At 44.6% G+C, this 17,038-nt stretch overlaps 1 protein-coding gene across 2 annotated transcripts; it reads left to right on the forward strand.

The window, feature by feature from the left end:
• Positions 1 to 279: 279 nt before the first annotated feature.
• Positions 280 to 16,962, forward strand: FAM199X (family with sequence similarity 199, X-linked). 2 transcript variants are annotated; one of them, XM_032956630.2, is made up of 8 exons: positions 280 to 416; positions 6,039 to 6,085; positions 8,186 to 8,401; positions 10,178 to 10,394; positions 11,428 to 11,607; positions 11,748 to 11,909; positions 13,241 to 13,534; positions 14,542 to 16,962. In XM_032956630.2, the coding sequence occupies exons 1-8, from the start codon at positions 375 to 377 to the stop codon at positions 14,710 to 14,712; spliced, it is 1,329 nt and encodes a 442-aa protein (XP_032812521.2). In that variant the 5' UTR covers positions 280 to 374; the 3' UTR covers positions 14,713 to 16,962. The 2 variants fall into 2 exon arrangements, with proteins under 2 accessions (XP_032812521.2, XP_075923951.1); XM_076067836.1 differs by lacking the exon at positions 280 to 416 and adding an exon at positions 483 to 504.
• The last annotated feature ends 76 nt before the right edge of the window (positions 16,963 to 17,038 follow it).

Consider the following 17,038-nt stretch of genomic DNA (forward strand, 5'->3'; position numbering starts at 1 on the left):
GCCCGCGGCTTAGACGCGTAATCGCTTTATAAATAGTTCAACCTTAACCACCGCGTGTGCTCTAAATAGTTACATTTGCACGTACATAAGCATACATGTGTTACATTGAACGTGTTATCTGGTTGATCCTGCGTTGGCAAGTTGGTATCCCAAAACAGCAAAAAAACGCCACTTCTTTTAAAAGGACGTAATAATATACAGTACAGTGTATAGTAAACAAACGACGTCCCGGGCAATGATCCTTCGTCAAAGCAAAGGGGGTATAGTGACCGCCCAACTGAACGGACGGACCAATGGGATTACTTCGCGCTGCGTGATTGACAGCGCGCGGCTCCACCCCCTTCCCGTCACCGCCTCTCCCGCTGCCGGACAAAATGGCGAATCTAAAGGATGAGCTTGGGCGCTCTATGGACTTGGTAAGTGCTCGCGACTTTAACAGCAGATGTCTCGCAACGATTACAATGGCGACTTAACGACAACTTGCAATGAACGAGCTCGAGACAGGTTAGGGTTTGTTGTTAGTTTGTGCACGGTTTTTTTGGGGGGGGCGGGGTGTTTAGACCGCGAACGCATCGCCACCTGGTTGGGCCTAGATAGAGATTGAAGCCTCGAGGCGGACCGTAAATTGCCTGGCGGCGCCGCCCGCCAAGACGACTCCCTAAGTGGCATCCTGGAGCGAGGCGATGGGGGGGGGGTCCTTTCGAAGCTCCTTTCTCACACGGTTTTGCGTGCGTTTAAAAGACTCGTGTGGTTTTAACAAAGGGGGTTAGCGATCGACAATATATCGGCGTAAATTGTACAGTATTGCACTCGCGTGTGTGATTGTAAGCATTCAAACGACCGTGTGGTGTAATAATCTCTTGCAGCTTTACATGATAGTACAATACCATATACGAATGTGTTGCTGTGTACTAGCAACTGTGAATCCATGTATACGTTTTCCCCCCGCCTTAACACACACTGTACAACGTTGTGGGGTATGGTCAAATAACCACCACGACTCGCATGGTGTTGATAGGCCTTCTTCCAGCAGCGCGGTTAACACAAATACTGTACCTGTATTGGATATCACACCTTGGCTTATACGAGTCGTGAACTCTACGAATGAACCAAAGAGTATGGATTCCTGCAGTCACGAAAGCCTCAAATCAAGGAGGAATTGAAAGTAAAGTTTCGGTCAGAAGTGGCGTGATGATGGTACCCGACTTAGGACGTGACGTCTCAATACTATTTGTAAATGTGGGTTTTACTCTCCAACACACCACCGGTGTGCAGTCCTGGTAACGAATTTCCATGTTTTGTTTACGTGACAAACCTTACTGATCGACCGTGTCGGATGGTGGTGGTTTTCTCCGACACATTTACGCGATTTAACCCATAAAAAGCCTCTTATGGATAGTATTGTTCGCGAAAGCCTGCGTGTTAAATCAATCGGATTTGTTTACGCTACGTTACTGTAGTCGAAACAATATTGCTATTATCGTATTAACCCATAGCTGTTTTTTGTGTTTGGTGTTGCGTATCCCTGTTTGGGAAGCATCTATTGGCATGACAGTGGATTTTTCCACCGCCGGCTAAGGCTGGGTACTGTTTCGGGTGAGTAAAATTAGATGGAGAATACTATTTCTGCTGGGTATGTCCAGGTCTCGCGTAAACAATAATAATCCACCCGTCGCCCATGCCGTATCGGCCACGGATGGGCTAGTTTAACCAAACAGTGCTTTATCACGCTGGTCCTTGAAAGGAAAAATATATAAAAGGCGACGTTTCGGGCAGTGGCCCTTCGTCATAGCACAATTGCATGCCATTGCCAATGCCGCACCATCTGCCAACACTTACCGAATAATGTGTACAGTGGCGAGATATGAACTACCTCGCCTGGTATGCAGGAAGTCGTGGGTTTGATCCCCACGCTGACGCCTGCTGTATATTTGGAGTGTGCAAGTTCTCCCCGTGTAAGCGTGGATTTTTCTCCGGGTCCTCCGGGTTTTTCTCCTCCTGGTTTTCCCCTCCGCATTAGAGAAACATGCCTTTAGATTATTTGGCTGAAATAAATGTCCACATAATATGCCGCCACAAACTTCAGCTATAAATTGTGATAGCCAGGTCGCTTCTGACAAACATCGATATAGCTCAGTGGACCCTACCTGGTAGAATGAAAAAAATTAAGTTGAGGCTTGGTGAAGGGGGGCGCCAAGATCGTTTCGGATATCACTCGCCGCTTAGGTTATCCATGGCCGGCTATTAGACTCTGGTAGTTCGGTTCGTAGCACAGTGTATCTAATGTATGGTATAGGTTAAATTGTATTCTGTAAACAACATGTACTTTATTAGATGTTGACTTGTTTCACTGTTTTGGTATTCAGTGTACAATTAACTTACTTTCTGTATTCGTTATGCATCCTAAGGTATGTTGATATTTAGTGGCGACTCACTGCCACAGTTTCCTGCAGTCTTAAGGGACGCGTATATAAGCAATAACAAAACCGAAACCTTGCCTGAGAGGGTGCCTTGACGTAATTTGTGCCTGACCCAGAACCTTTGTGATTAGGGGCAGTGCCCCATGGATTAAAGTAATGACCTGTATCCACAGTGAATATACCTCCACTGTGGGAATATGGCATTTCTACCACTAACCCAGGATGGAGAAGTGTGGTCAAACATCACTCTTAACCGACATGGCGTGTGGGGAGTCCTCCATCCTGCAGCGGATTAAGCTCTGTAATTTATAAAATAATTCATGCCTATAAATGTTAATTCACCCCATTCGTCATTAGCACTGCCTTAATACAACAAAAATATGGAGGCTGACATGGCAATCGTTCTTACGTTATGCCAATTCGAAGTATTTCCATGCATAAACAAGCTTTGGGACCTATCTCCTTGGCAAGTTGTGGGAATTTCACATTCATATTACATCGGACAGTGTGATCTGAGCTGATGTTATACGGGACATTTGTGACCATAGGGTCAGTTATTCCATCATGCATTAGATGTCGCATAACGTCACCATATTATGTCTATTTTGCCCACCCAGCCTTGCTCTAGACCTCCCAACTCAAAAGAGCAAACATTGTGGTCATAATTTAGACAGCAGAAGGGTTAATCTGCCTGCTAGTGTGGTTGCATTATTGTTGGTAATCATCAGTACAGTCTATATGCATCACTGCTGCCTTTGTGCCTTGGGGGGCTTTATGTTGGCAAGACCTCCCTGATCCCGGTGGGCACAGGTATAATAAACCAATTCTTACACTTAAAAATTATTAGAAAAGTTTAGAAACTCATCGGACATCAAGGTGCATGCAAGATGGAGACAAGCAAGTCCAATAATAATAACACTATGTTACACGATTTTTGTCCCTGGGTACTAAGTGTTATTTTTATTGTTTATGCCTAAAAAGTATAGAAAATGGCTATTATTCCCCACAAACTTTGCTTTTGTGACCAGGACTTTACATGAAGGAATGACACAAATGCACACCACGTTTTCTCATTGAAAATATTTAAATTTCTAAATATCACTGTCCTGGTCACAAAAGCAAAGTTTTTGGAGAATAATACCCATTTTCTGTACTTTTGAGGCATAAGCAATTAGGAAATAACACTTACTACCCAGGAACAAATTTTTACACTGTTATTAATGGAGTGGATAATTAACTTTGCTTTTGTGTCCTGGTCAAAAAAGCAAAGTTTGTTGGGAATAATGGCCATTTTCTGTACTTTTGAGGCATAAGCAATTAGAAAATAACACTTACTACCCAGGGATAATTGTTTTGTTCCACAGTGTAATACGTGAAAAAAGTGATTTTTAGACAGGTGCCCTGCGTCACTGGTTGGTTAACAGATTTTTTTGGCATAATGTCTCTTATGACCTCCCACCATGTGACCCAGAGGCAGTTGCTCCAGTGGCTGGACCTCTCTTTAAAACGCAGCGCATCTGCCTTATTGACCCTCATGTCTCCCGCAAGAGAGACACGTGCTTTGTGTCCACGCGAGGGATTTGAGAAGGCTAATCCAAACTGTATTGTAATGGGGCGCTTAATGGGAAAGGCTGCGAGGAGATTAAGTGTCCTCCGCACGCTGCCCGCAACCCTCCCACCCTCGACAGCCTCACACCACCCAGCACAGGCTGATGGTATTTACTGTAAAACGGCAGCTGAATTTGTTTGGGGGGTGTCGGGGGGGTTGATGGCCTACCTTGCAATCTTGTAAAGACAAATGTTAAACAGTTGTAATTACAAAACATGCCAAAGTTGGTAATATCTTGGCAAAAATTGGCAGTATGTATGTTGAATTTCTTTCGCACTGTACGTAGCCAGCCGTGCTGATCAGAGTTGCTATTATTCTCGAACACGTCTTGGAGTTGTGTTCAATTCCGTGGACAACTTTGGTGTAAATTGCATGGTTCTATGGCAGAAGCCAGTCTAGCCATAGGACAGTCGGTAATGACTTCCCCAAAGTGGTGTGCCGATTGTATAAATTGTTAAGGGTTAGCTATGCGTGGTCGAGGTGCCATCGATGTATGCCTACGATCCTTTGTTTTTGAGGCAGTGTTTGAGAAACATGCGGAGGCAGACAGTGGCAGGGCGATGCTCTGCTTGTATGGGCCAGTATAACAAAGTAGATTTATGTAACTTGAGTGCACTTCATTTTTATGGGTGGGGCTTTTTCTTCCGAGGTAAATGTTTTTTTTTATTTCACCCACAAGCATGCATTGGCCAAACGTCACAGCAGGACTCCTAAAAAGCCTTGATTATTCACCTTAGCTCAACATTTTGTAAAGTAATACTGTTATTGTGAGAAAAAAGACTTAAAAGTCCGTGGCCATATGTTTTCTCCATGAGTACTAGCCATTTGAGGGGATTGTAGTGATAATGACAAGTGGCATTGAATCTTTGTTACCTATTGATATGTTGTCTTGGAGGGATTTCTGCATTGTGCTGGTGTAAACGCACTGATGCAGGATTTCAGAAACTCCAGTCCGTTTGATCCCCAATGGTCTGCTTTTCCAAGTCTTCCAATCTTCTATGTTCAAATAGATATTAATTGGACGTAAAACATTTTTTTATAGCCAGCACATTGGTCCATATTTGTTTTTTTTGTGTTTGGTCACGTAGTAGTTATATGCTAATGTTCTTGTCAATAACCCTCCAGCGCCCGATAAGATTTACGAATACACTGATGGAAGCTCAAACCAATTTGAGCGAAACGTCTTACGTTGATGTTAAATTCAGTCGTGAAAATTCTTCAGCCAGGAACTTTACTGGTCAGAGTTTGATCAATACATTGGCACGTATATATAATGTGTTTGTAAATGTAACATGATTATTGGCTTTAAACTACGTCGTGGCCACATCGAACAATTTATAAGCATCACATTAAGTCATTACCTACTTCACGTACCCGATGACACGTAAACATGTTCCACGTGACAGGGATATGCTGATCACATTAAGATAGATTACGTGTGTATCCCGTGTGATGTCGACAGCGCCGATTAATATTCATCAATCAATCATTGTCTGCCATTATCAGTCTTCAGCTGGATTAATGCTTTCCCCAAGCCCATCACCCTTTCTCACGGTCTTGTAATGTAACAATCCATCTTGTGCCTGCACACATGCAGTCAGAGGGCTGCTGCGATGAAATTTGAACTCAACGTAGTCAAAGAGGGCAATAGCTAATTAAATGCAAAACAAGATAGTTAATATCTAATGTCTTCTGTTTACCATTCATCAGATGTCTTTAGCCTGTGACAACTTCATTTGTATTTCAACAAAGCACAAATTAATTGATATGTAAACAAAGATCATTGGTAAATGTTGAAATTCAGACCACGGAGGGTGGAGAAGACTGGAGTTTGTTGAAACCCTGCTCTTGGGCATAATACTGTGCAGAATGCAAGTGTAATTGAAAAGCTTCAGGCAGTAGTTATGTAACGTCTTTGTTTACGAAATCTCACGTGTGGGGAACGTGAATATCAAGATAGAGCGAGCCTACATTTACGTTGTTTTACATTTGTTCTCTCTCACTTGCAGACAAGCGAATGCTCCCTCTCAGACCTGGGCTCTGATGACATGTGGAGGTACGTTCCTCTTCAGCCATTCACTCTGATTTATTTGTCAATATTTTGGATTCAGGCAAGTTTCAGTTTTTAGACCCCGCGTTTTACAGGGATGTAAATTTACCTGCACTATCGGGTGCTGAGTGTGGATATAGAATGTTTTTCTCAGCTACTATTATGTATGTATGTTTAACTTCTTTCGCACCATACATAGCCAACCGTGCTAATCAGAGGTGTGGGACACTACTTACGATAAAGTTGTGGGCAGCAGAGGACAGTACATATAAATCTTCTGTACTTTACTCTGCTACCCACGTTTTTGCCGCCTGCTTGGACCAACTCATACTGGCCAGGGTGGTTAAGTGTGGCCACAACTGAAATGACCTGCTAGGCATAAGGAGGCTCCCATCCAGCAGTGGATTGGCAAAAGAGCTGCACGAGTACACAGCATTAAAGGAATACCCCAAAAACAGTTCTTGTACAGGTTCAGCTTGTGGGATTTTGCTTATATTTGGCAGACCTATTTCTATCCAAAGTGTGCTGTATGTGGTTTGAATTCACTTGTACACGGCTATACGGTCAGACATGGAACAATGTGTGGAGTGTAGCGGTTAGTGCGCTGCGCTACGAACCCGGCGGCCCGAGTTCGATTTCCGCTAACGGCCAACGCCAGTGGCGATTATCTGTACCAGTCCTGGATCTTCCCTAGATGGACTCAGCCTCAAATGAATACCTGGTGCGGTGTGTAAACATCGCCACTGGGCAGGCAAAGGCAGCCAGGCGTGGTGCTGGCCACCCACCCCCTCGTGTGCCGTGCCAGTCTTCGTAGGTGCTCACTTAACAGCACTTGCCCCAACAGTCTGTTTAGGCTATATGGGGGATGTTTGTCTTTTTGTATGCGCTACTCAGAAGGCAGCTGTCTCATGTGGTTTCGCCGTTTTGTTGGAATGCATAAAGCGAGGGAAACCTGCGTACTGAGATTTTGTCCTGGGTCATAGGGCACGAGTTTTAAGTTTTGTGAATGGGGAACTTTACAATTATAATCAGGTGCTCCCATCATAGTGCCAAAATAATAATAATTTGAATATATTATCTTCAGTCCCTGTACATGGCACCCACATATCATAAACAGAAAAACCCCCAAAATTTAACACTCATTGCTTCATCCAAAAAATAGCGTTACCATATAATTTGCATACAAATATCCATACATTGGAAATTAACGCTTACATAATTCAACGTGCAACATATTTGTTTTAATAATTGATTACGATGAATGAATCATTGCATGCTGAATTATTTCTGCTCTGATGTGTGTAAGAACAGTACAGTATATATTACAATTAAGAGACTGCATTGCCAGCCTAATGCGGCAACAAAGAACAAATACTCACCACCTGCAGTGCGTCATTACCACTGTGTTATATTTAGTAGGCTATAATAGGCTTAGTGGCTAACAGTGGTGCAGTGTTTATCATAATGCACTGAACTTTAGTTCCATTTGTGGCCAAAGCTAACATCAATCCCCTCTAATAGGGTTTTTCCCCTTTTTTTGGCAACAAAACTGAAACCTTTTTTACAAGGATTCATGTCTGCATTAACCACTACCTGCAGTCAAAATGCAAACAAAAAACATACTATGATAATATATGCATTGTCCTTGAAACTGATTGGTCCACACCAAGGGACGGCTTTCTTTTGAGCCTCGACCCAATTGGCGTCATCTGGTCGAGCACCAATTGGGTCGAGGCTCAAAAGAAAGCCGTCCCTTGGTGTGGACCAATCAGTTTCAAGGACAATGCATATATTATCATAGTATGTTTTTTTGTTTGCATTTTGACTGCAGGTATTGTAGTTAATGCAGACATTAATCCTAGTAAAAAAGGTTTCAGTTTTGTTGCCAGAAAAAAGGGGAAAAACCCTATTATTACATTTTAGTTCTGGCAAAGGAGGTCTAATGATCAATCCCCTCTGCTTAGTGCGAGGAACTATGGGCAGTTTATCGTCTCCGACGTATTATCTTGAACTTCTTTCGCACCCGATGTAGCCAACCCTGCTAATCGGAGGTGTGGACCATGCTGATGTGCCAACTTAATTTTGGGTAATTTATACCTATCCCAGTGGCCGTTGCAGCGGTGGTGGCGGCGGCAATGGGAGACATGAAGGCCTGTACTGGCAGTTTCTCGTATCGGACCGGCACCTGGGCTCGGCGGCTCCCACAGGTGCCACATCCGATGCCGCCCCGTTCGACGGCGCCTCTACCGTGTCGTCGTACTCGACCGGGCGGGAACCTCCACCTGTGCGCCACCGCGGATCGCTCGCCCTGCAGCACTGCAGGTCTGGTTTCCAACTGTCCCTCCTCCCCCCACTTTTCCATATCATCACAGCGGTGTGTTAGTTGAGCAACATTGGCGGTTGGCGTGTGCTTGTTCATTTGTTCATCCACATACTGACTTGTACGCTCACTCTTTCACTAAAGTCACTCTCTTTGTTGATCGCTCACTCTGTCATTCAGCCACCCACTAAGTAGCTCATTCACAAGGCCACTCACTCACTCACCTACTCAGTCACTGACTCACGTGACCAGTGTACCTACCACTCATTCATAAAGTAATCCACTCGCTCACTCACCAACTCGTGTGTCCATGCAACCACTCACCCACTCATCCATTTACTCGCTCATTCACTCATTGCACTCACCCACCTATCCCCACATCCACTTGTTCATTTCACTCACCTGCTCACACACTTATTCATTATCTCACTCACTCAACCACTCACTTTCCCGCTCATTCATTGACTCGCTCTTTCAGTCTCAGTCGGTTGTCGAGCCAAATAATTTTGCATGTGATCTGGCAGGTTTATTTTAATCGCAGCTTTTAAGTATGTTCTGCTGGAATGTATTAACCCAATAGCCAAAGAAAACCATGCAGCGACATTAATGGTAGAACTTCCTGGCCACAACAAACTTTAGTGGCGAGTGAAAGTGTATCCCTGTTGTCAGCCGTCTTATTTTACAAATCATTATTGCGCTTGTTTACCTCGTTGAATCTCATGTCTCTTTTTAAGGAGGGTCCTGCCCAGTTTTCTCGGTCCGGTGGGGAGAGGGGCAAAGATTGTTACGTATAATCTGAATTTCTCATTTGCGGGTAATTTAACAAATTTTATCCATGGCTTGGGGCACAAAATGGATTACTCCTGTGAATAACGTCCCAGGATCTTTAAGGTTAGTACACCCGTAGTGATAACCAGTGGCCAGTGGGATTGGAACCGTGAACCTCTGCAACAAGTGGCGAACGTACTATCGCTTGGCAATTAACAGTTTAGTTGTACAATTGTATATTTTTATATTGTGAAGTGCCTTGAGACAAAAAGTTGTGCAATTTGTTATTCACTACATAACATTCAATGAACATGTAAAGTAACTTTTATGCTATATATATAGCAAACACTGTAAAACAAAAAGTGTTTCATTAAAAGTACAGACATTTACATGCATTTCCTTTAAAATTGTACACTACAACTCTTAAGTACACCAAGGCTATTAAATATTTTCTTCGTGAACTTTAATTATCAATTACACCCTTTGAAGGTCTACATATACAAATAAACTTATTTCATTCAAGAGCGAATTAAGATTCGTGCTCATGCATTCCTGCTAACATGCCCAATATTGTGTGTGCATGCATGTGGATGCGTGCATGTGTATGGTTGTGTGTGTGTACGCGATATGTTAACCATTACACGGGTCTGTCCCACATGTTTTAGATTAAGCCTTCGATATTTCACATCAGCTCAAAATATTCCTGTCGTTGTGGTGATGTCACCGCTAATTAGTGGTGTATGGCGCATGTTGTGTGTGTCTTTGTGTGATGTATGTGTGTTAGTATAATGTAGAGCACAGGTGAGAGGTCCTGTGGTCTTTTACCAGAGCGCCTTCGATACTTCAGTTAGCCTCAAAGTGCCTAAATTGGCACGAGCGCTTTGGTTATGCCACCATTGCTTACTGGATAGTGGCGGCTGTTGTATGTGTGACAGTGTGTGCGCGCGAGCATTGTATGGCACTCGTTAATAGTACCTGCTGGTGTGTGCGTGCGCGATGTGCGCGTTTAGTGGGTGGCACGCAGCGTCGTGCGACACGAGTGTTGCCAGCTCAGAGTGCAGTGAGGAGCTGCTCTCCTCCGTCTCCGCGGGTGACCAGGAGCCCGACGACGGCCTAATGCTGCCCGACGACCTGCAGGGAATGACCTTTGACCTGTTCGGCGAGGGCAGCGTTTGCAGCGATGTCTCATCCTTCTTCGACTGGTCCGACAGCGAGATCGACTGGCAGGTGAGTCGGCGACGGTGCCGTGTAACCATGTTGCGTGCCGATGCTGGAGCTTGCCTGTGAGTACAGAAGTGTTGGTGGATCACGCCGAAGTTATCAGGAGGCATGTAACGATGCGTTGTTTGATGAATTAAAATTGGTTCTTATCTTCGTGATGATTTTCATTATTTAGAATTTTTGTAAATTGTCAGTGATCTTAATGATAATGAACACATCCCAGTACGATACCTATTTGGTCTGCAGCTCATGTTAATTGCTATTTCCCCTTTGTGGAAACACCGTAGTATAGGAATATTAACTGTTCTGAAAAGTTCCAGTGCACGTGCTTCGTGTTGTGAGAAGTGCCAGGATGGCATACTGTGAAATATTATCTAATTTCGACCACTGTACATAGTATATTTATTGACTGTACATCACCTTGAGGATGACTTCAGTGAAGATTCGTGGTGTGCTTTGTGGCCTCAGTGCAAGGCTAACCCAATTTGGTGAAGAAAACTTCTTGCCTGCAGATATCACAGATCACGGCTGGAAGGTGGTAGTTGTGTGAGCAGGTTTTACATGATGTCGCTCCCTCTGGAGTCGGTGTATGTGCACCCCACATAAGCTCTATGTTAATTTTGCTTTTACGCTCATGGTGCGAACAGAATCAGAAAGGCGAGAGAAACAATTATGCATAATCGAAATGAGATGCCAAAAGCATCTGTTTTGGAATGGAATCCCAGTTTCTTATTCATGACATCGTATCAAGCGGAAGTGCTTCTCCCAACTGCCTTAACCAGAGCTCATTTTAAGGTTCTCAGAAGTAGCTCTGTGGTACTCTGGTATCCATTGCCATGACCGTTCCCGTAACACAGAGGGTTGCACTGCTCTGCCAGAGTTACGAATGGATTCCTCGTGTTAGTGATTTGACACCAATTGGAAAAATCTAGATACTCTTTGGGTAAAAGACAACAACATCAAAGTGGGTGCCTGTAACGCCCGTTACGCCATTTTCGCATTCACAGTTTTTGTTGCCGTGTTGCGCTTTGACCTGCAGTTTCCATGTGGGAGTGACATCGCGAGCGGCAGCGATGCCATGTCGGACGTCGTTCCCAGCATCCCCGGCTCTCCCCGTCCCAGTGGACGTGGCAGGGGCGGTCGCGCTCGGAGGGGCAGGGGTAGACACCAACGCAACCTGGAGGAACTTCCCTGGAGCGCCATGACCAACGACGAACAGGCATGCCCTCGCACACGGTCACAGGACGACACTTATCCTATGCTCATCTGCAGTTGACTGAAATTAGTCAATCAAGGCTGAGGGATATCGCCATTCCATCACTCGTTTGAGTGTTTTTGTTTTTATTTTTTCTACCGCAGGTGGAGTACATCGAGTACTTGAGCCGGCGCGTGAGTGCGGAGATGGGCCTTCGCGAGCAGCTCGACATCATTCGCATCATCGATCCCGGAGCCCAGGTGTCGCCGACGGACAATGAGTTTATCATTGAGCTGAATTGCCTGACGGACGTCAAGCTGCAGGAAGTATGTTCGCCCGCATGCACAAAGTATTGCGTTGCACAACTTACGGCTCCCCATGGACATGAACCCAATTAAAGGGTTTGTTTTCATAAAAAAAATTTTAGACAAACATCTCGATGTATATCAACAACAATGGGGGAAATGAGATGTGTGGCTGCTTTTTATGTCCACACATGAATCTGGCTAATGCAGCGGAAACAGAGAAACACACCCCAGGGCTGTAGTCCCTGCCCCTCCACTGGCTGCCAATCCAATCCCAGGTCAATGTCAAGATTGCACTGATTGTCGTAAAGATCCTCCATGAACCATCGCTGCCTACCTCTCCTCGATCTACTCACCTCCACATGCCCTCCATTCCAACACTCAACACCAGGTCAGCCTTCACTCAATGGGAAGTCTGTCCTCTGTAGCTGTCTGTGTTGTCTGGAGAACTATCTTTGTCCTCACTCTCAAGACTTTTCCCCTCTGTTTAAGGGGTCAAGATCTTCCTCGTTATCTCTGCCCATTACCAACTCTGACTAAGAATTGTTTTCAATTGCCTCTTTCTGTTCCTGCACAGTGGAACTTCCACTCTTCTGTCCATTCCCCAAAAATTTTCCCTTCGAATAACCACAGTGCACTTCCACTCTCATTTGTACTGAGTTTTGAGGTACAGTCGAATTTATAATTGCATTTAAATCCAAACTATATTGCATCGAAAGTAATGCCAAATGATGTATTTTTTTTGTTTAATGGATTAGGCATGTCTAAAGAAATTAAAATCCAGTTTTTTTTTTCTGATGGGTTGTCCAAGTTGAGACATCTCGCTATATTTAAGAACCTGCATTAATCTCAGAAGGATGGAAGCTGATTGTGAACTTAGGCTCATGCCTGTGCTGGGTTAATGCTCTGATGCCACCTTTAAAAGCCATCCGGCCATGTCCCATTTTTTTAATAAGATTAATGATTCATCCAGGGAAGCCTTAACTGGTCATCAGACCCTTTCAAGAGTGTCCTGTCTTCCTGATATTTGGCCAATTCTATTTTGAAGTAATATTTAATTTGTGAGGAGTTCTGGTATTCGCTATGAACCTGGCTATCCGAGTCAAATTCCTGTCCACGGCTAAAATTTGTGACGAGTGAAATCTGAACTGGTCCTTGCGTCCCCCCTTGATGAAGCCACGCTGACCAATGCAGATGCACTTCCTTCAGACAACCACCATGCCCGACACGCTGTGGGGTGGCCTTCATTCATCAGTGGGAAAACAACACACCTCTGCATAAAATCACATTTGGGATCCCATGATAAAACCCACCCCATACGAGGATACAACTGATCTTTCGCTTTGCCGCAGGTGCGCAACTACATCCACCAACGGTGCGGGGCGCCGGCGAGCCTGCGCCGGCCGCGCTGGCGGAAGGGGCTCCTGGAGGGGGGCGGTGCAAGTGCATGCCATGGCAGCGCCAGCAGCACGAGCAGCGGGAGCAGCGTCAGCGGCGCCGGCTGCTGGACGGGCGGAAGCAGTGCTGGCTGCAGCAGCTCTGGCGGTGGCGGCAGCAGTGGAGTGGGGGGCAGCAGCGGCTTGAGCCGCAGCCACAGCGACGGGAACCTGTCGGTGTCGGCCGCAGAAAGGATACGTGACTCCAAGGTGAGTGAGGAGTGGTGGAGAGGCCCCGGTGTTTTTTAAGAGGTGCAGGCTGGTGGTATCCCACGAAGGCCATGATGGGTGGGTGAACATATGACCCACGGGCCGTGTGAGGCCCGCGACTTCATTTCATACTGCCCATGACCCCGTGAGGCCTACCATTTTGACATAGCTCACAAACAATAATCACCGCAATCACTTCAGCTGCATTAATTGGGTACTAGGAGATACTTTTTTTGACCTGGCAATACTGTTTATTGCTGATAGCCTCTAAACACAGCGATCCCCGAATCGCTGCTAACCTCTGAGGGGAAACAAGCATGGCAGCATCCAGTCAGAGGTCACGTGACTATGCGCTGTGTAGCAATGTGCTATTTGAAAAAAATCGTTATTCAGTTTCAATTTTCTATATCATTGCCAGACAATGTTCTTACAGTTGCACATAGGTCATGCTTTGTCCTTGCCACAATTGCCTTACAGTTGTCCTCATGTATTATTTCCATCGGGCCTGGAGATGGAAGCATCAACAGAGACAAAAAAATTCTGGTAGCATCTCTGATTCACCCGCCTGTGTATTGTAATGCTATTCTGCTAGTCTGAGCAACAATGTGCACCTCTGTTTAGCCTCCATGACATTTGCTTGAAAAAATAACAATTTACAGTACATACGATACCATGGCTAAACAAGCATTTCCACTAGTGAATGGCTTTGTTCAGAACCCTACAGGGGAGAGGAGTGCTTGACAAGATGAATGGGTGTGCATATTTGAGCAAAATTGTTGGAGCGGGGTGGGGAGGGTAGCCGTATTAGTGCCTAGAGGCCTTCCGTGCTTGAACAAGGTGCTATTTGAATTACAAACGATGATGTGCAAGATATGTGGTGAATGAGGCTATAATAGTGTGGGTGTGTGACGTGAGAGGTGGGGCACTAGCACATTGATCGCGATGTTTGCGTGCGTGTGTGTAAATTCGACATTTCCCTTTTTTGTTTTTGTCGTCCGGTCTCACAGAAGCGATCCCGCGAGCGCAAGCTGCAGCAGAAGGCGGCGCGTCAGCAGCAGCTGAAGGGGCAGCGGCAGGCGCGCAAAGAGGAGCGAAGTGGCCTTTTCACCAAGGAGGAGGTCCTGTCGCTCAGCGTCACCGAAGAAGACGACCCCAGCGACGTGGACATCCTGTCCTAACGTCGCGTCGCGCAGCCCGACCGCTCGTATCACTCGCTCCTTCGCCCGCCATTTTCTGCACCGCATCACTACTCTGAATAAAGGTTTTTGGGTAGTAAGGTTTGTCATGTAAACAAAGCGTGCCAATCAGTTGCTACTTAAGCCCACCGGTGTGTTGGAGAGTAAATCCACAACATTTTCAATTACCCAAATTGTAAATGTTACTGGCTGTGTCGGTTGGTGGAGGGTTATGACACATTTTTACTTACGCGATATAACCTAAAAACCTTTATTATGAATAATATTGGTCGCGAAAACCTACGTGTTAAAATCACTACTCTGCCAGCCTCGCTCATGCGTTTGTGATAGAGGTGTAACGATGTGTAGGTTAATGGATTAATATGACATGTCCGGTCCTTTTTTCAGTCCTCTGCTTGATGAGGGCCTCCGCACTCCTTGTGCACGTTGTTATTTGGCCATACTTCACCACACTGATCAGTGCAAGTGAGTGGAGGTGGGGAGCACAGATGTGGAAGCATCAAAATACAACTTATTTTTCTGCACTGCCCTCTGCTGCTCACCACGTAACCTCACAAGCCCTATGACAACCTTTTAATTGTGCATGTTGGTCAACCATCTAAGCATTATCCATGTTCACCCTGCTTAGCTTATGAGACCTGACATGGATGAACCTGGGATATTTGATCATATTTTCATTGACTAATATCAATACTTAATAGCTTGTGATTTACACATCCAATCGCATGTGCAAGAATCAACGTTTTTCTATTCATATTCAAACTAGTGCCCACAATATTCACCAATGTAAAAAATATATACTCCTGAATTAAAGAGTGACGATTCTCAACAATTCATCATTTCCCTTGGGCAGTTTAAACGTTACACCTCTAGTTAGCAGAAACATTTTTGTGCATTTTTTTTGCAGAACAGGCTGTTGAATTTAGATGGAAATTGTTTTCCCACCAACAACACATCCTTTCCTGTTTGGATAGCTGCTACATTGTGTCTTCACATCCTGTCATTTTTTAATTTAGCATCCCTTCCCCCCCCCACCCCACGTTCTGCAGCCACAGTTGGGAAGAGCGGATGTGTTGCCGGTGTGGGTCGGGAGTTGTTAATATTAGTTAAGCTTGTGCAACTTTTTTTTAGACGTTATGAAATGATCCGCGATTTAAACGGCGCTCAACCTCAGTAGTTTGCGACCAAAATCACATTTCAAATGTGTGTTTTGTTTAAAGGAAAAAAAAAACAGCACACTTGCTGCATAGAAGAGTAAATGTTTTTTATTTTACTTATTTATTCATTTTCTTGCAAGTTTTCATAACAGCGTGCATACATATACATACTGTAGATTACTACCTTGGCAGCATCAGTTCCTGCAAACTGTTTTTGTTTCAATGCTTTATATAAGTGGTTTGTGAATAATGTGGTTGTAGCAGTGCACACCCCTATTTTTTTCTTGACAAAGTTCCACGATAATGTCTAAATGTTAAAATGCATACCTGTGTACACATTGTAAGAGAAATGAAATATTTACACGCGTTGTGCTGCAGTCGGACATTGCAAAAATTGTAGATGTGTGCTATACATAAATTTATACGTTTGTGACGCTGTACTTTGCTTGTGTGAACATACTACCGCTCGCCTCCCTTTATTAAGCTGGATCCAACAACACACCCGGGTGAAAGCAGATAATGCACGATACAATCCCAGGTGCTGATGCAGTTTAAATGGAGAGGTTATATAGCCAATGTGAATCGCCAAACCAATCGACAACAGGTGGCTTGCTCACAACTTAGTAACTTTTGTGAACAGTAACGGCAACTTATGAGTGGAACGGTTATCTTTTGTGTGAAGCCATATTATCTCAATTGGACTTGGGTGGTTCACTTTGTTTATTTGAGTTGCTGATCGAATGTTGAAACTCGTGTTTCCAATGCTTGAATTGTTTGCTGAATTTTTCACGGACTGATTTATATTGTCTAGTAGTGGCGTTGGGCGAGCGTCATTCATGCCTGGCCTCCTTTGTCTCCCCATTGGTTAATTGAAAATCGGCACCAGACGCTGCCAATTTCAGGGCTAGTCGACCTGGGGTGGGTTTTGGCCATGTTCAGATATCAACGCAGTGAACTAATCACCACCGTATAAAAAAAAAACTCCACAAACGCGCAGATATATTGTTGATATGTACACAATGCATGTTCTTGTGTAACACTTTTTTCTTGCAATAGAGTTGAGTTTATGACTCCATTTGTTTGTCATTACGGTGGTATTATGCACCTATAGAGATTGCAATGGAGGGGAATTCCTAAAGCCAGATGGTAGG

The sequence above is a fragment of the Petromyzon marinus genome, chromosome 18, assembly GCF_048934315.1.
Source record: "Petromyzon marinus isolate PM22_M1 ecotype Great Lakes invasive population chromosome 18, UKy_Petmar_22M1.pri1.0, whole genome shotgun sequence".
Taxonomy (NCBI): Eukaryota; Metazoa; Chordata; class Hyperoartia; order Petromyzontiformes; family Petromyzontidae; genus Petromyzon; species Petromyzon marinus.